Source organism: Barbus barbus (assembly GCF_936440315.1).
Source record: "Barbus barbus genome assembly, chromosome: 19".
Lineage (NCBI taxonomy): Eukaryota > Metazoa > Chordata > Actinopteri > Cypriniformes > Cyprinidae > Barbus > Barbus barbus.
The window spans coordinates 17,579,726-17,597,272 of record NC_136747.1 but is presented as its reverse complement, the minus strand read 5'-3'; the positions used below and the strand labels follow the sequence as shown (position 1 = coordinate 17,597,272).

The window sequence follows — 17,547 nt, the reverse complement described above, 5'->3', positions numbered from 1 at the left end:
AGCACGGTTTGATAAATTTCTCACATTTCCAGCAAATGAGTGCAGTCAGGCGCACATTAGAGCAGAATGGCAGTGGCATTAAATATTCAGCAGGGCTCTTATTAATGTTCATCCCATCAGCCAAATGCCAATCCTTACCAAGAGATTGATAGAATGATTATTTTCTCTTCTATTTCCTTCCACCCTGTCGTCCCAAGTCCCCTTATCCTGAAGTAAAAAAAAAAAACCTCTGAAAAGGCCGTCCACGCAGATGGCAGCAAATACGGTGGGTTTCAATTACAGTCTGAATGCGAAACAGCATTTAGTTCTGGAGTACCTGCGTCTACTTGAATCTAACAAACTGCATAGGGGAGACCCAGTAACTATAGGGTTTCAAGTCAAAAGTCAAATTCCACAATAGTCCTATTTTTTTCAATTCTGTCCAAATTCTGTCTAGGTTTGTGTTATAACTGTGCAGTAAACAACTGAACAATATAACCACATTGACACATTCATGCAATTATATTACTATTAACTATCCTACTGTGCCATTCAAAAGTTTGGGTCTGTACAGTTTTTGTTTCTTTTGGTTTTTAATCATCCAAGAATCTTGAATGAATGTACAACTGTTGTCAGAGTTTATAATAGTATTATAATAGTAAAGAAATATTTCATGCATCACAAGAATAAATTACATTTTAAATTATATTAAAATAGGAAACAGTTATTTTAAATTTCACAATATTACTGTTTTTACTAGGGGTGTGCTCAAAATATCGATTCTTAGATACATACCGATATAATAAAAAAAGATACAGTATCGATATTCTAGCCCTTAGTATCGATACTCCGCCCAGCCATTAGGGGACGCAGCGGCGCCCGCGAGTTTCAAAAAAACTCATGGAAAATGTTAAAGCAAGATGTAGCATTTAAGTGATTTCATAGGCTGTGTCCAAATTCAGGGTCTGCATCCTCCTTAGGATCCTTCCTACCCGGTTGAAGGAGGAGGGATCCTCCGACGTCCGCAAAACCCGGAAGTCAGTGTTTGTGAATTTGGACAGCCTACCCTTCTTTCAGTTCCCTCCCTTACCCGTTGCTCATATCCTGTCGCCTAGCAACCGTGACAGCGCCAAGCAAGAAGCGGGAAAATGGACAAACAAAGAGTTATTCTCCTCATTTTAATTCTTTTGGAAGAAATAAAGCAATTAAATAAATTAAATACTTTCTTTGCTCGTCGGAGAGTTTTTTATATCAGACTACAAGACAGTCACATCCAGGTAAGCCATTATAGCCTATTTTTATTTGTTTTTAAGTATTCTACTAATTTCTCCTACAAATTCATTGAGCCGAAGCATAAACTTTAGCTTGTTTTGTCAGAGAAACTCCTCTCCCACTCCGCTACTGCTCGCTTCGTCCGCCATTACGTTCTGCCGAAAAGAATTATGGGATAGGTAGGACGGGAAAGGATCCACCACACCCATCCTTCCAATTCGGGGAAAAGGAGGACGTATTTGTGGGCCGCATTTGAAGGATCCTACGAATTTGGACAGCCTTCGTCGCGGCGCTGTGACGTAACATCCTTCAAATGAGTACTCCGAAGGATGCAGACCCTGAATTTGGACACAGCCATAGTGAAATATGTTATGGCAGTACATGGTGTCACAAAAAAGAATTATAAGAAGATTTAATAAGAAGTTAAGAATAATAAGAAGAAGATTTTGTGCTTGTGTGAGCTCAGACTGTACCCTTGGAAAGTTAAATGTTGACTTGTGGTAATTTACTGATTAATACAATTTGTGTACAATTAATCAGAGCACTTAAAGTTGCAAATATTTAAGCAAAATGCACTTTGTTATAATGCACTTTTGTCTTCAATAAATTGAAGAAAAATGCAGAGTTCTGTTTGTTGAGTAAATGTGTTCAGCATTAACTAATTGGCTCTGGCCCATGTATTTTTATTGAATCGTATCGAATCGTGTCACATTGTATCAAATCGTATTGAGACAGCTCTGTATCGAGGTACGTATCGAATCGTGACCTGTGTATCGAGGTATGTATCGTATCGCCAGGTTCTCCAAGGTATACAGCCCTAGTTTTTACTGTAATTTTGATCAAATCAGTGTAGCCTTGACGAGCATAAAAGACTTACAAAAACATTAAACAATATTACAGACTCCAAAGTTTTGAATGGTAGTGTATAATGATGTATTTAATTTATAGATGTTTTCATCAGAGCAGTGCATGTATGTATGTTTTGTATGTTACATATTTATTTAGCTTTTCTATTATCAGTGATTTGATTTAAAATTGTATGCTAGCTTATACTTTTTAACTATTTTTCATAATTTATTTTTTTCTTTTTCCATAATTTCTTCTGGTTGGTTCTCATTATCGTAACTTACCCTGAAACATGTCTGGGGGAATGTTAGCACAAAATATAAATTCAATATATGTTGAATTAACCCTTAAATACATAGCTTGCGTCTTTAGCGACCCGGGACGTCATTCACTACCCACCCCCTCCTTCATTTTTTAAAAGTTAGACATCAGCTTTCTTAGTATTCCTCAATCTATTCATTATAAACAATATAACAAGAAAAAAAATATATAATGTCTGTTTTCTGATTTTTTTTTCTAAAAAGTGTATATCGTCGCGAGGTGTGTATTAGGATAAGTATGCAAAAATATTCAAATATCTGATGACTCAATGCATGCAGTTCACCTTTACTCCTCGAGGTGGCACTGTTTAATAGACAATAATGATGTGATGTTTCACTCGTAATCACCGCAGGCATAAAATAAAAGAATATCATCAGCAAAAATTTAACTGGTTTGAATGACTATACTACAGAACAATTACTGTATACCATAACATATAAATGTCACTGTCATTTGATGGATGTGGTGAATAAGCTGCCAGCGATCAAGCTTTTGAAATCACTGAAAACCCTGAGATATTCACCATAGTAAAAGTGACAACTAGCCTCAGTATCCTCTCTAAACATTATTTTCTAGCCAGTGCTGTGCATCATTATGCTGCCACTAGCACACAGCTCCAGGTGATGGTAGGAACAGCCTTTTCAAAGAAAGAGAAACAGTTCTCCTATGAAAAATCAATCTATCGCATTATGGAGCATTCAGGATTCATGACTGGAAAGTGTTCATGGTCAGAACTGTGAAACTAATTGCCTGTGAGGGGAAATCAGATAATTTTAATTTCTATAGTCAATATTTGACCAGGGCCTTTGAAGTGCCATGGCCGTAGGTGCTTTTGGCTTGTTATCCGTGTGGATGCAATGGAATGATTTGCAAAGAGAAAGAAAGAGGACGTGATGAGAAAGAGATCTGGAGAGAAAGAGTGAGATAGAGGTTAATAACTTGCAGAAAACTAAGAAAAATAAGTCCAAGTGCTGGAGCCACACGGACCCTTTATATCCATGGAACAGAGCTAATTGCACCATTTGAATAGATTTTGAGCTAATGGACTTTCCTCCCCCTAAAATCTCAGATTTCTCACTTATCATGGACCCGCTTTTCTGATCAAGAAAAGAAACTGCATTTGACAAACAGACATATTTTTCTCATTATGCTAAAGGATGTGGTACACCTGTAGCTGCAAGGTTTTAAAAAAAAAAATCTGAAAAGGTCATATCTGAGTAGTTCCTCCAAGCAATTGAGAGCAAACCCTCATAAAACATATATAAATAAATAAGAATAAATACATAAATGTTTCTACTTTAGAAATATATTAATACTATAGTTCACAATATATATTATAAAATATAAACCATGTGTGTGTGGATTATATAATTTTATAGAGATTATGCTAATAAAACATTAATAACTGAAAGTTTATATAACACTACAATATTTTATAAACATGATCAAAACAAATCATTGTAAGACATAACACTGTGAATATCATATGATTATAGATTATAAACAGATTTAAGACGTTCTGCAGAGGATCTAGTAGAGTTTCTTTCTCTGAACTTAATTGGTCACAGTCACAGTCAGAAGCACCTGTGATTTGGGTAGCTGAAAGTTGTAAAACCCTTGAGAATAATATTCTCATATTCAGATCTTATTTAAAGAGGTATTCTGCTGTTAGTGAGAGCTGTACTGCATTTAATATTATTCAAATTCGAAGTAACTCAAAGAAGACAATAAATCTGTTTCTCAGTAATAGTCATTCTTGTATTCACTCCATTGGTGTGACTGTGTTTATTAGAAGCACACTTCTATTTCTCGGCCTTGGGTTGTTTGTTTAAATGCTCTTTGTTCTGCATGTGCTCAGAGAGATCAGTGAAAGATAGTTTGATCCTGAACTGCTATTTAAAGCAGCAAGTAAATGACGTTTGAAGATCTTGTCAATGTTCCCAGGAATAACCGAAGAGCTTTATTCAAACCAGAAACCTCAAATCCCTCTATTTGCACAGTGTTTTGTCTTTACTTTTGTTAAAGGCACCAAATTACTGTAATTCTGTATGAAACAATACTTTGATCTCCTTCTTTGCACAATCACAACATCCTTAAACAAGCGTTTATCTTAGTATCATTCATCTGAAATATGTACTTTGTATACATTGAGAGTTTTTGATCATTTATTATTATGAATTTCAAATCGATTGAAGAAGGTCATTATTTATTGCATATATACAAACAGAGAAAATAAATGTACATAATGATTCATGTAATGTAAGGCTGATATTTATATTATACGTGGTAGTCTCTGATTCATCTTTCTTCTTAAGTGGATATTATTACTATATCTCTGACTTTTATTCTCACCTGTTTCTTTTTCAGAGACAAATTACATTCAATTTTTATTTTTATTGCAATTTTAGAAGAGAATGAAGAATGAAATTGTTCTATGTCTTCAAACTGTTAATGAGCAGAGAGCTGTGCGCTAACAAATTGAGAAAAGGCACCATTACTTGTGACTGAAAATTATATCTTGCCCTGATAATAAATGTCAGTGATAGTAATGATGGATTTTTCACCGTTCAGAAACTTAATTTGTGCTAATATCTGACTCACAGTATATTTTGCATTGAGATCTTTTCGTGATTTGTCATCATATAACTGTTATTAATTATTGTGTGATTGTGTATTAGGAATTGACAGCCCATGTGCATTAGCTTGTGGGTCCCACAGATCTTGTGGGTCACTGCAATGATGCTCTGGGTCTGCTGGCATATGGACTTTCTAGCTAGGCCAGCTGTAATGAATAGCATGTCAGCACGTTTCTAGAGGGCTGACGCTCCCGTGGCCTGTTTTAACCTTTACCCAGATGACAGAGCAGCATGTGGAACCATGGCATTGCTTCTCCTACCTGGCCAGTCGCATAAATCAGGTACCAGACCGCTATAAAGACTCATGTTTATGTAGATCGACCTCCATCCATGCTGTTTGAAAAGCTATTTGAGTGGATTGGGAGTGAATTAACCAAAGCTAGAGCTACTTGGTGGAATATAGCGTTTAGTGAATAGGTCACTGCTTGCTGACCAGTGAATAGATATAGTATTAGGCAATCTACAGTATGTGGCTTGAATAAACAATCTGGCTGTCCCTCACAGATCGCTTCTGCAGATCCGAGTCAGGACCGAGCTGTGTTTTTGTAGACTGCCATGGATGTGAGGGTGAAAGTGCTATTCAACAGTCTGAATTATTTCCGTGAGTCCACACAGCATATGACGTGCAATGTCCTCCCCCTCAACCGCACCGTAGGTCGCCTTTGTTATCAAAACTTCCCCCGCTTGATTGCCTCCGATCTGATTCTAGATCAAGTCAGTCATACTGAGTGGGAGTAGACAGGTCTCTCCACTTAACAAAGATGAGCTAATACAAAGCCAAAAATACAGTGAGATCAAACATCACAATGTTTTGAAAGGGTCTCTGATAAATCTTTGAAGTTATTCTGCAAATATTATTTTTCTCAACATTTTTTAAAAATATATTTTGCAGGCACTTACCTCAGAAGAGCCAGTCTTGGAACTGCATTACCTGCATTTAAAGGAATAATTCATAAATGAATGAATGCTCCAAAAATCAGATTTCTTTTTTTTTTTTTTTTTTTGGAAGAATTGTTAAATAGGGGTCTAATTATATGAGGTCAAATGAGGAATTGATAAATGCATTTAAAAATGTCAGTTATGTGAATAGTTTTAAGATTGTATTACAATTAATTCGTAATTCTTCATCAGTTACTAATATAGAAATAATGAAATAGAAAATTAATTTGTGGTTAAGAAGCGGTTGAAAAATCTTTATTTCTATATTATATTGTATTTTCAATTTGCTTATCTTAATTTTTATTTAAATTCAACTCAAGTCACATTTATTTATTTAGCACTGTATGTGAGATTGTTTCAAAGCAGCTTTACAGGGATAGTTTTTTTAATTATTATTATTTAAATATTATTATTCCACTTTTTTTTTTTTTACATTGGTTTATTGATTGTTTTTCCAATGATTTGTTAATTTCTCAAGCGACTATGTTTGACATTTGAGCATAACCCCTAAATTGGTAAATATAGCTCTTTTAATAGTGATGGCATTTGTTAAGGGGAAAAAAAGCACCATAAAAATATTTTATATGAAATATGAACCATATACTATAGTCTAAGTCTCCTAAAGGGTAACCATTTATTTTAACAATCCCTTTTAGACATTCTCACTACAAGTAACTTTGCAACTACATGTCAAACACCAGTTATTAGAGTATTAGTAGTCTGTATGCTTAATATCTGCTAACATTTTATTTTGATAGTCCCTCAATGGACATTCTACTGTAACTTTGCAATTACATGTCAACTTAAGAATGTCTAAAGGGCACCATCAAAAAAGTGTAACCATATCTTAATTTTGTGTAAGGAACTGACCAAAAATCTTAATCTTAAAATCTCAGTTAGTTCATATATGCATTCAAAGTCAGAAATGGTAATTTGGAATGATACGAGGGCCATTTCTAAGTAGGCTGTTCCTGTAATTAAAAATTCCCAGCAAAAAGTGGTTGCGTACATAAAGATTATGTTCTTTAACAACTGAAAAAGGTAGCAAAACAAATGTCTTTCAGCCAGAGGCGAAACCCACTCTTCTGTCGTACACAAACTATGCTTGCCTCATAAAATCCCAAGCTCATTAGCCAGACATGTGCATCCGTGTCCATGTTAGTGAACAGAAGGTTCCATATAAATAGCAGGGTCTGCTTGAGTGGGAGACTGGAACTGTCCTCGGCAGCAGATTGCTTTGGGGTGGGGGGACGGGGGAGCTGGGGTGGAATGCAGGCAATTTCCCCCCACTGAGGGAAAGTATGGTGCTGATGGAATGTGGATTTTGATAAGACAGTATGCCTGTGTGAGTGGTACGTCTGGCTGGGCAGATATAGAAGGAACAGAAGGGTCTTAATCTGGGGTAGTGAGCTGCAGCATTAGCAGCTGGGGCGTGCTATAGGCCGCCGTATTTTGCCACACAAATTTGTGATTTGTTTCGAGGCGTAGGAGATACAGTGTTTGATTCGCTGAATGGTCACAGATATTGGGAAGGAATCTCTCGAGGTATCGCTCGCCCACACGCTTGTCTCATCCTCGTTTAATTACTCTACTGATGGGAAAGTGTTTGAAAGTTTAAATCTAAAGCAGTGGTTCTTAACTTGATTGGTGTGGGTCGTTCTTGTTATGCAGAACCTTTTGAGCTCAACTGAAACTTAAAAAATGAACATGTCTTGAAGTGTAAGGAAGTATTTCTTCTTAGAAGACTTTAAGAAATATGCTCAGGCATTTAAACTTTAATTGTAGCTTGAGTTTTACACAATGGAAAGGAAATGAAACTGATCCACTAAAATAGAGGATTTAGAGTTAACTTACTTTAGGGTGTCAACTTAATATTGGGATAATATCATAATAATTATTGTAATTGTATCATATTGTAGACGTTTTACAGTTCATCTAAGCTAATGTTGTTAAATAATGTTAACAAATGTAATTCCACAAATGAGTTTATAGTAGCTTTCATGTTGAAATAGATAATAGATGTAACATTCAACGTTCGAGACGTTGTCAGTTGTTATTGATTCACTCTAAAACTCAGTCTCTCCTGGCTTAATGTACTTTTTTATTTCTTTGGGGAATTTGCACATTGTTTGAGGTCATTTTAAACTACAACAAGGATTCATGGATAACAGATAAAAGAGTGCGCTCACATAATTGTCAATGGACTGGAAATGAGCTAATATTGGATATAGCATTCTTTAAGCATCGGAAATTTGTGTAAATATGACTGGGATGCTGATATTCATCATCAGTGGAGTGAACTTGTGAATAGTGTTAAGACAGATCTATATTTCTTGCAAGTCAGTTTCTTGAAGCTGTTCCATTTTTCCCTTTGCTACAGCATTTTAATACATCAAGCAATGTTCGAAAAGTGCATTTTGGAGTAAGCTTTCTTTATAGACTACCAAATTGCTTGGTTATCGTGGTTTGTAATTTTCTATGGCTGTCAGTTTGCATTTTTCTCATCTATAGAAACAAAGAATTGCTTACAAAGAAACGTCCGTGTTACTTTTATTGACTTTTTACAATTGTGGCAATTGCATAAATTCTGAACTTCAGTCCATTGCCTTCCAATATGCCACAGACCTTTGAGAGAAGTGCGCTCAAAGTTATGAATGACTATCTGCAAGAGCCATCTTGACAAATGAAGATTTATGGACTGTTTTTCCCCATGAGAGGCATTACATCTTTTGGGGGGAACCATGATATCATCTGTTTTCATTTTGTCTGAAAGCTTCCCTGAACTCTAAGCCCCCTTCACCAATATTTATATTTAATAGTAATGTCCCATATGATGGGATGTATAAAATGTCAAAAGGTAAAAGTAAATGTACGGTCAGTCACTAAACACTTACTGTTATAGGTTGCTTTTTTATTCCCATTGCTGCATGTGTGGTTTTCTATACCCTTCTTTCATATATTTGATGCCTTTTGCCATGTAGCTAGAATATAAATTATGTTCTTGGAAATAATGTCCTTGTAATATAAATAGACTCACAAAATCAGTATATTAAAGGAAGCTGACAAAACATTTCAGTGTTTGGGTGTATATGTATATTCATACAAAATTGTGTCCATCTGTGTTGTGCCAGCTATGGCCCACTACACTGTACTTAGGATTTCTCAAAAGCAAGCATAGTTTACTATTATATTTTGAATTTCACAGTGAACATCACAAGTATGTATTATTGCTGTGTTTTATTTCTAGAACACCAAATAGGCCAGTTAAAAGTTTGTATGTTTCTTTGGACTGTCACACTTAAAGCATTGCCAAATTTTTAATCAGTCATGCTTTATTACAGTATGCAGGTTAAATTAGTTGCATTGTAGCATTTAAAACAACTGACTTTAGATAATGTTTTAATTTTGCATTGGACAAAATCCTATAGACTTTTAATATCAGTCATTTATCAGTAATGAGCTATCAGATTATTGACTTTTTGAGGTTGATGATTATTAATATAATTGAGGCTGTACTGTTATGTGAGACTCCTCTCACAGTAATCATTGTGTAAGTTTTGTAATGTGTCATAGTATCCATTATTATACCTTTGTAGAAGTCTCAAAATGATAAAGATCAATGTAATGCTACATGACACCAAATATTTTCTACCCACGTTTCAAAATCTCACATCTGACATCAAAGGTGTCCAGTTTAAATTGGTCAAACACCCTGCAGATCCACAAAACCAATAAATGGCCTTGCTATTTGACCTGTCTAGTTCTCTAGTGAGAGAAATGAATTGTCTTGACATCTCCATCTTCATCAGGTTAATTTGTTTTGTGGTTGAAGTCCCTGAGCAACGTACAAGACCTCATAACCCTGTTTAAATATCTTTATTAAACCCATCCGTCTTTACTCTCATCCTAACATGTTACTCTCTCAGATGCGATCGTATGTAACCATGGCAAGATGAAAACAATCAAATAAGCAGTGGTACTGCACCTTCCCTGTGGAATCACATTATCCTTTAACACCCTAGGATTTTAATGAGGAAAAAATCAATTGACTTGAATCTATGACTAGCGCACTCTGATCAAGGAAAGTACTTAGAAAAGATGAATTTTCACTTACAGAATAACATGATTTTATTGGCTCATAAGCTCCCACTCTGACTGTATATAATGAATACCCTGAAACAGATGCTACTGGAGCAGATCATACCCTTCAATCAAACCCTAAGCAGTAAAGACACCTAATTTTTTTCACGATTCCCCACTGCACTACCTCTGTGGCAATGCTGAGTGTTTTTATTTATTCCTCCCCGGGTTGTGTAAGAAAGCTTTACCACTCTTTAAGTGCTTAATGAGACAGACAGACAGAAATAGAAGGAGAGAGACTGACAGAGAGACAGAAACAGAGAAATCTCATCATAGAAATAAATGAGTATGAGTATGAATGAGCATATTTGGTCAAATGTAATTACCGGATTAAAAGGAGGGGAAATGCACATTAGGAATAAAGCAACATTAGAGGCAGGGGTGTAAATGGTGTCTTTGGGAAAATGTTTTATGTTCTTCTAGCAATGGATCAAAGTGTTTTTTTTTTTTTTTCTCATGGTAAAACGGGATCTTGGTAATTTTCTACCATGTTGGAATCACTCGTTTGAATAAGAAAGAAAAATGAAATATAGACTGCCCTCTCCATTCAAAATGAGAAAGGCATTACGTTCATGAATCATTTAGGATAGTGAATGTTCCTCCTAGACAAATGCGTGTAGACATCAAAAAATGTTTTAGAAAACGTTGAAGTATTGGTGTTTTTGTCCTACGAACCTTTACAGCTGAATTAAATACTGTATTAGTTTGAGTAACATCGGGGTTATGTGATAATAATTCCTGTCTGAAGCCAAATCTGTGACCTTAAAAACTGGGATTAATCCTACATTTCTTCTGGAAATACTTTTTGACATACGCTTACAGTAGCAGCATAAGCTTTGATCTTAATTCTGTCCATATTCAGACAATCACAGAGTTTCCAATCTTGCCTGAACCAGTACATAAAGTCAATGCTAAGGTCCCATTTTAACTCAGATGTTCTGTAAATGTTGAAATCCCATCCAAACAGTACTTAAGTCTTTGCCTTCTCTGTATTGCCTTTGAACATTTTATGAAACACTTGAGGTCAAAGGTTTGATGCTGGAACACTGTTGCCTACACAAGACTCTTTCATTTTCTGGACAGTTTTCGGTTAAACCATCTTTTTAATCCTAACTCGTATGACAGGCTGGTTTTTGACTCTGTCAGTATGGTGCCTTTTAAAGTGTGCAGCGCGAGCTGATTGGTGGCTAGGAGCTTGAAGACAGAGGAGTTTTCTGCATGTTCTTGGGGCAAAAGCAGAATGTCCAAGCGATTTAAGCCCCAATGATCATCTAACGAGCAGCAGAGAGTGGAGGCTCCCGACTGTTTTGGCTGTGGGCAGAGTGAGGAGATAGATTTGTTCCAACTCACGCAGTAGTCGAAAAAAGCAGTTAGCGAAGCCCTTGGGGATGGATGGACTCTGAACGGAGCTGCTGTTCCTTTTAAAGAACTCAAGCGCCACTGATCTCCAACAACCTTTAAAACCCGGTCCCGCGGTCTGATATGCTAGTAGCAGTTTGTATGCATGCCTTAACTCACCCACAAGAGTGTTACAGAAGATCTATAACATTGTACTGTGATATTAAGTACAAACAAACTGATTTGGCGTCTCACTGAAGATGGACGAATGTCCTGTGAAGTCCACCTAAGCATGAATGTATCCATACACATACATTAAGCAGTACTGGGAGATGCTATGCCATCCAGCCTCAAAAATCCAAATTAGTTCCTTTTTCTAGCAAGAATAATGATAAAGGTATCTGATAATATATGCAGTAATTCAAACAATAGTAGAGTGTTGGCTTTATTTAGGGAGTCTTTGCCAAGAGAACACAAGAAGGTGATTTACTTTTGGCAGTTTGGCAGAGATGCACAGTACTTAGAGTTTCGTATAAAAGTTTGTTTTTCTTTCCCAAGTTATTTTTCATTACATAAACATTGTGTGTACAGCACCAAGTAATAAAAGAGGTTTATTCAATTTAAATCTGAAATTAAACAGCTGTGATTTACACTTCAAATCTTCTGACTGACTGTGTCAAAAATGTTAACTCATTAGCCTCAATAGTTCCCTTCCCGTAAAAGGAAAATGCTTTATTCCGAGTCTTTTACTATATTTTGTGTGTTTGTTTTTTCACCTTTTTAATATGGTTGGCTAAACATTTGAAGGAAAAAAAGAGGTTATTCTTTTTTTAAAAAGCATCTAGGTCATGTGTGAATTTACATAAGATTTAGGAACATAGGTCTTTTAATCTATTCTCTAACACTCTTTGAAGTTTATGACAAGTTTAAAGGTTAATATTATTAAAACAAAACTGCAGTGTCCTAAGGATATTATTCATAGCCATTTATAAATATTTCAGTCTCACTGTGAGTTCATTAGCATAAACTAAAGAAATTCTGTCCATGTGACGCATGTTAGCTGACGCACACATTTTTGAGCAAATATCCACACACGCTTTTAAAAACTCTCCGCATCCTAACATGTTGCTGACCTAATCGATTTTCTAAATGGAGATAACCAGCAGCTCTGCTAACACACGATTTCCTTATGCAGAGTGTGTGTTTCGTCAATGCCTCTAAATATGTGTTCTGTAGCATGCTGGTTGCTTATAATGTTGGTGATGTCTGTATGCCCCAAGGAGTGGTTTGACGAAATTATTTCTTTGCATGCACACATGAGCACTGGGGATTATTCTGGAGCTTAAATAAAGCAGGGAAGAAACCCAGTGCCTTCACATCAAGAAATAATGTGCAATAATATGAGCATTCTGAGAAGACAGGTCAGATTTAACTAAACATTGCCATATCAAATTAGTTTCACACTATGTTTTCTATATTTTAGCCATGTTGTCAAAAGCACTTTTTTTTTTTTTTTTTTTTTATAATCAATAAATAAACCTATTGGCGTATGCTAGATCTGTGCACAAGTTTTTGTATTCTATCTATTTGTTTTCTTTTTAATTATTATATAATTAACAAAAGCAAAAAGGCCTCTAACACTAGCTTTCTCTATTCTTTTTCTATTCTCTCTGTTTTCTATTTATTTTATAATTTAAAAAAACAAAAGCTAACTTTGACTTGTTATAGCACTTGCATATCATTGCTCTTTTGTTGATTTTGCTTGCTTTCATTGTCCTCATTTGTAAGACACTTTGGATAAAAGCGTCTGTTAAATGACTAAATGTAATGTACTGTAATGTTTTATTCAATACAACAAATTATCAAGGTTGAAAAAGTTGTGCTTTATATGTTTTTTTGATTTTTTTTTCGCCCTGCAGGATCTTTTGATATATAGAACGTTCAAAAGAACAGCATTTGTTTGAAATATAAATAGTTTGTGACAGTATAAATGTCTTTACTCTCATTTTTGAATAATTTTATGTATCCTTGCTGAATAAAAAATATGAATTTATTCTATTATATCTCAAGAAATCATCAGTTGTGTTTCAATATCACAAAAATCACAAAACGAGTGCTGAAAACTTCTAAACCTGTTATAAGATGATATGCGTATAAGATCTTTGTTGTCTAACTAATGCTTATTTCTCTTCTCTTTGGTCTCTTTAGGTTAACGGGTTTCCAAATCCCACCTCCCGTCACAAGCACTGGGTCTGTATTCTCCTTGAGACTCACCAGTGACTTCGCCGTGAGCGCGCACGGCTTTAAAATCTATTATGAAGGTAAGGATTCCAGTCCATTCTGTGTTGTGCTATGTCTTATTACACTATATTGTCATTTATTGCGCATATCAGATGAAATCTGCGGTATTAATTAAGAGTCGCTCTGCTTGGCGAGTTAAAGGCTACCCTGCAATCTGTGCCAATCATAATTGTATTTATTAAACCTCAATGAAGAGGTGGTCTCTGACTACAGACCTCATCACTCCCCATTAAACTTCATCAAATTACTGTCTGGAGGTTTTGGCTACAATATTTTTTTTAGGCACTTGCATCAAATTCCAGGAAGATGACACCGAGCATTATATCACCTTTTATCTCATTCATTTTGCATGTTAACTAATGGATAGTGAAGGGTACATGACTTCTGTCTCTTTAGTGCATTGGTCTTGGTGTTTTTCCAGTTGCTTGGCTGTGCTTCAGAGCCTCCTAGTCTTATTTAAGAAGACGTACAGGCTAAGGATTTATTTATTTATTTAAATCCTAATTAATCAAACCAACAGACTTTGCTTTGTGAACGTAACGTTATATGAAATCATCATTATATTCATTTATAAGAGGCTTCATCATGCATATTTATGTATAGCAGAGTTGGGTGGTAACTTCTTTGCTTATCAGAGCATTTGGCGGCTGGATGAATGAGAGGAAATACGTTCACTACACATATTAGCTTTGGGAGTGAGGTGGTAGGAGGGAGATGGATGAGTGTGGTCTTGTTTGTGTGTAGCAGAACCGCTCTGCATGTCTTTCATTGTCTGATCTGAGTCACTTGAAGTAGGCTGCGTCAGCCTGAAGCATCATTTACTGTGTTGTTTCAGTGTCTCAGCCTGGTTGCCTCCCCTTCCTTTTGATTAATTTTTTTAGATCAAACTGTGCAGAGAAAAAGTGTCTCACTACTGCAGCGTCAAAGTTCTTTTGTTAGAAAGCTGTGGGCTTTAATAATCTCTCGTACACAGCTTAAGTAAAAGTGATTGTTAGAACATAAGTAGTCAAATTTGGCTTAATTAAAAATGGATTTAAAACTTTTTTCAGTTAATTTTCTGGCTAGTTCTACATCGAAATTTATGAAAGTATTTAATTGTATTTATTTTTGAGAAACATCAATTTATGGTGTCGTTAATAGCACCAGACATGCACTTTATTAAAATTATAAAGGTGTATTTTTTATTTCTAGGAATCTAGATATAGATATACAGTACTTTAAAATATTTTTGAATGCAACTCTAAAATGAGAGCTTAATACTTGATTCTCTCAAAGTCATGGTGAAATGCACTCATGATTGTTATGGAGGCTTTTAACCATGGTTTTATTAAGTGGTTTATTGTCTTTCTTATTTTAAAATATGCTTATAAAAGACCCAAGTAGAGTGAATGACCTTTATGTCACGTTTCAGAACAAACTGAACATAATCTTCACCTAAGTAAAGTAATCCTCACTTTCATTGAAAACAAACAAGGTCTTTGGCATACACTATATACATATATATGTCCATATATATTTGGACACAGGCACAATTTTTATTATTTTCGCTGTTGACCAAAACCTTTTCAATTACAGTTATATAATTAATATGGGCTTAAAGTGTACACTCTAAGCTTTAATTTGAGGGTATTCTCATCAAAATTGGAGGAAAGGTTAAGGAATTACATCTCTTTAATATGTACCGCCCCCCTTTTTCAAGGGACCATAAGTAATTGGACAGTTGACTCAAAAGCCATTTCATGGACAGGCCTGGGCTATTCCTTCATTATTTCTGCATCGGTTAAGCAAGTGAAAGGCCTGGAGTTGATCCTAAGTGTGTCATTTGCATTTGGAAGCTGTTGCTGAGAACCCACATCATGCAGTCAAAGGAGTGGTGGATGATCGGAGGACCCTCTCCATGGTAAAGAAAAACCCTTTCACAACATCCAGCCAGGAGAAGAACACTCTCCAGGAGATAGGCGTGTCAATGTCAAAGTCTACAATCAAGATAAGACTTCACCAGAGCAATTACAGAGGGTTCACCACAAGGTGCAAGCAAGGCCAGATTAGACTTTGCTAAAAAACATAAACAAAAAAAAAGCCAGATCACTTCTGCAAAAGCATTCTTTGGATGGTTGAAATTAAGATCAACCTGTACCAGAATGATGGGAAGAAAAAAGTATGGAGAAGGCTTGAAACAGCTCATGATTCAAAGCATACAACATCATCAGGGAAACATGGTGGAGCAGTCGGATGGCATGAGCATGCATGGCTTCCAGTGGCACTGGCATCATTTAGTGATGATGTGACAGAGAACAGAAGCAGTTGGAAGAATTCTGATGTGTACAGGGATATACTCTCTTCCCAGATTCAGCCAAATGCACAAAGTTGATCGGACGGCGCTTTATAGTATAAGTGGACAATGACCCAAAACATACAGCAAAAGCAACCCAGTTTTGAAGGTAAAAAAAGTGGATTATTCTGCAATGGCCAAGTCAATCGCCTGATCTCAACCCAATTGAACATGCATTTCACTTGCTGAAGACAAAACTAAAGACCCACAAACAAACAACAACTGAAGTCAGCTGCAGTAAAGGCCTGGCAAAGCATCACGAAGGAGGAAACCCAGTCTTTGGTGATGTCTATGAGTTCCAGACTTAAGGCAGTCATTGCCTACAAAGGATTCTCCACATAATATTAAAATGAACATTTGAGCCCTGAAATTGGGGAGACTGTATATAAAAATGGTTGTAATTCCTAAGCATTTTATGTTATATTTTTGCTCAACCCCTTGAGTTAAAGCTGAAAGTCTGCACTTCAATTTTATCCTGATTGTTTCATTTTAATTCTATTCTGGTGGCATACAGAGACAAAAATATGAACATTGTGTCAGTGTGCAAATTTACATTGACCTAACTGTACACACCTGTACTTGTATGTACCTATTTCTGTAGAGTTGCACTGGTTAGCCTCAACCACTTATTGTCTTATTGGTTCAAAATTACACTCCACATGGCCATATCATGCATTTTTGTCCTCGATGTGGACAGACAAATTACTCTCCTCTTGAAGCTTATCGTGTCATGCCTGGTTTGGGCACATTGTTACACCAGCCTGGTTGCATTGCAAATAACCGAAGCGCTCATAACTTATAATAATGTGCTGTTTGTATTTTTGCACAAATCCAAAATCAGGAGATACTCAAAATCAAGTGAAATTCAGTTGGAGATGTTAAGTGCGTGCTTTGGACTTCCTGTGTGTTTACATAATCAAATGTTTCATAACAGCAGTTGGGAATGCATAGCCTCATCAAGCAGTCTGTCCCAGAAATGCTAGGCTGAATAAACTTTCATGCCCAGCAGAGTTTCTGGTATGACTGGTAATGATCTTAATGATTCAACATGGGCGGATGGAGGCTAAGGTTGGGGAGGTGTAGCTGTATGTCAATGACAATGGTATTGGCAATAGACGAGATATGAATGGGAATGTTTCTATAGAGGATGGGATTGTAGTATTCACTACTGTGATTTTGGCGCTCAAAAAGTTTGGCCCCTTTAAGATCACTGGATGGTTATTATAGGAATGTATGCCAGTTGTTTTTCATCAAACATTTATGCAATTTTATATTACTAGCAGTAGCACTGGGTTCAGCTAAAAACTCAATGTTCGCTTGTGTTGTGTACGGTCCCACTCGACCTCTCTGTCCCCGTTTCCTCATCTGTCTCAGAGTTAAAATTGGCAAAAGAATGCTAAATGGTAGGCAGTCTTCCAAACAATTAATAGAGATTATTTTTTA

The 17,547-nt window shown here is 36.0% G+C and overlaps 1 protein-coding gene across 1 annotated transcript in view; it reads left to right on the top strand.

Moving 5' to 3' along the window:
• Window positions 1–17,547, top strand: part of LOC306885654 (CUB and sushi domain-containing protein 3-like) — a 405,244-nt gene that overhangs the window by 83,161 nt on the left and 304,536 nt on the right. The window contains exon 3 of the mRNA XM_079442324.1: window positions 13,680–13,792. Coding sequence (XP_079298450.1) covers window positions 13,680–13,792 — 113 coding nt within the window. The remainder of the gene's footprint in view (window positions 1–13,679; window positions 13,793–17,547) is intronic.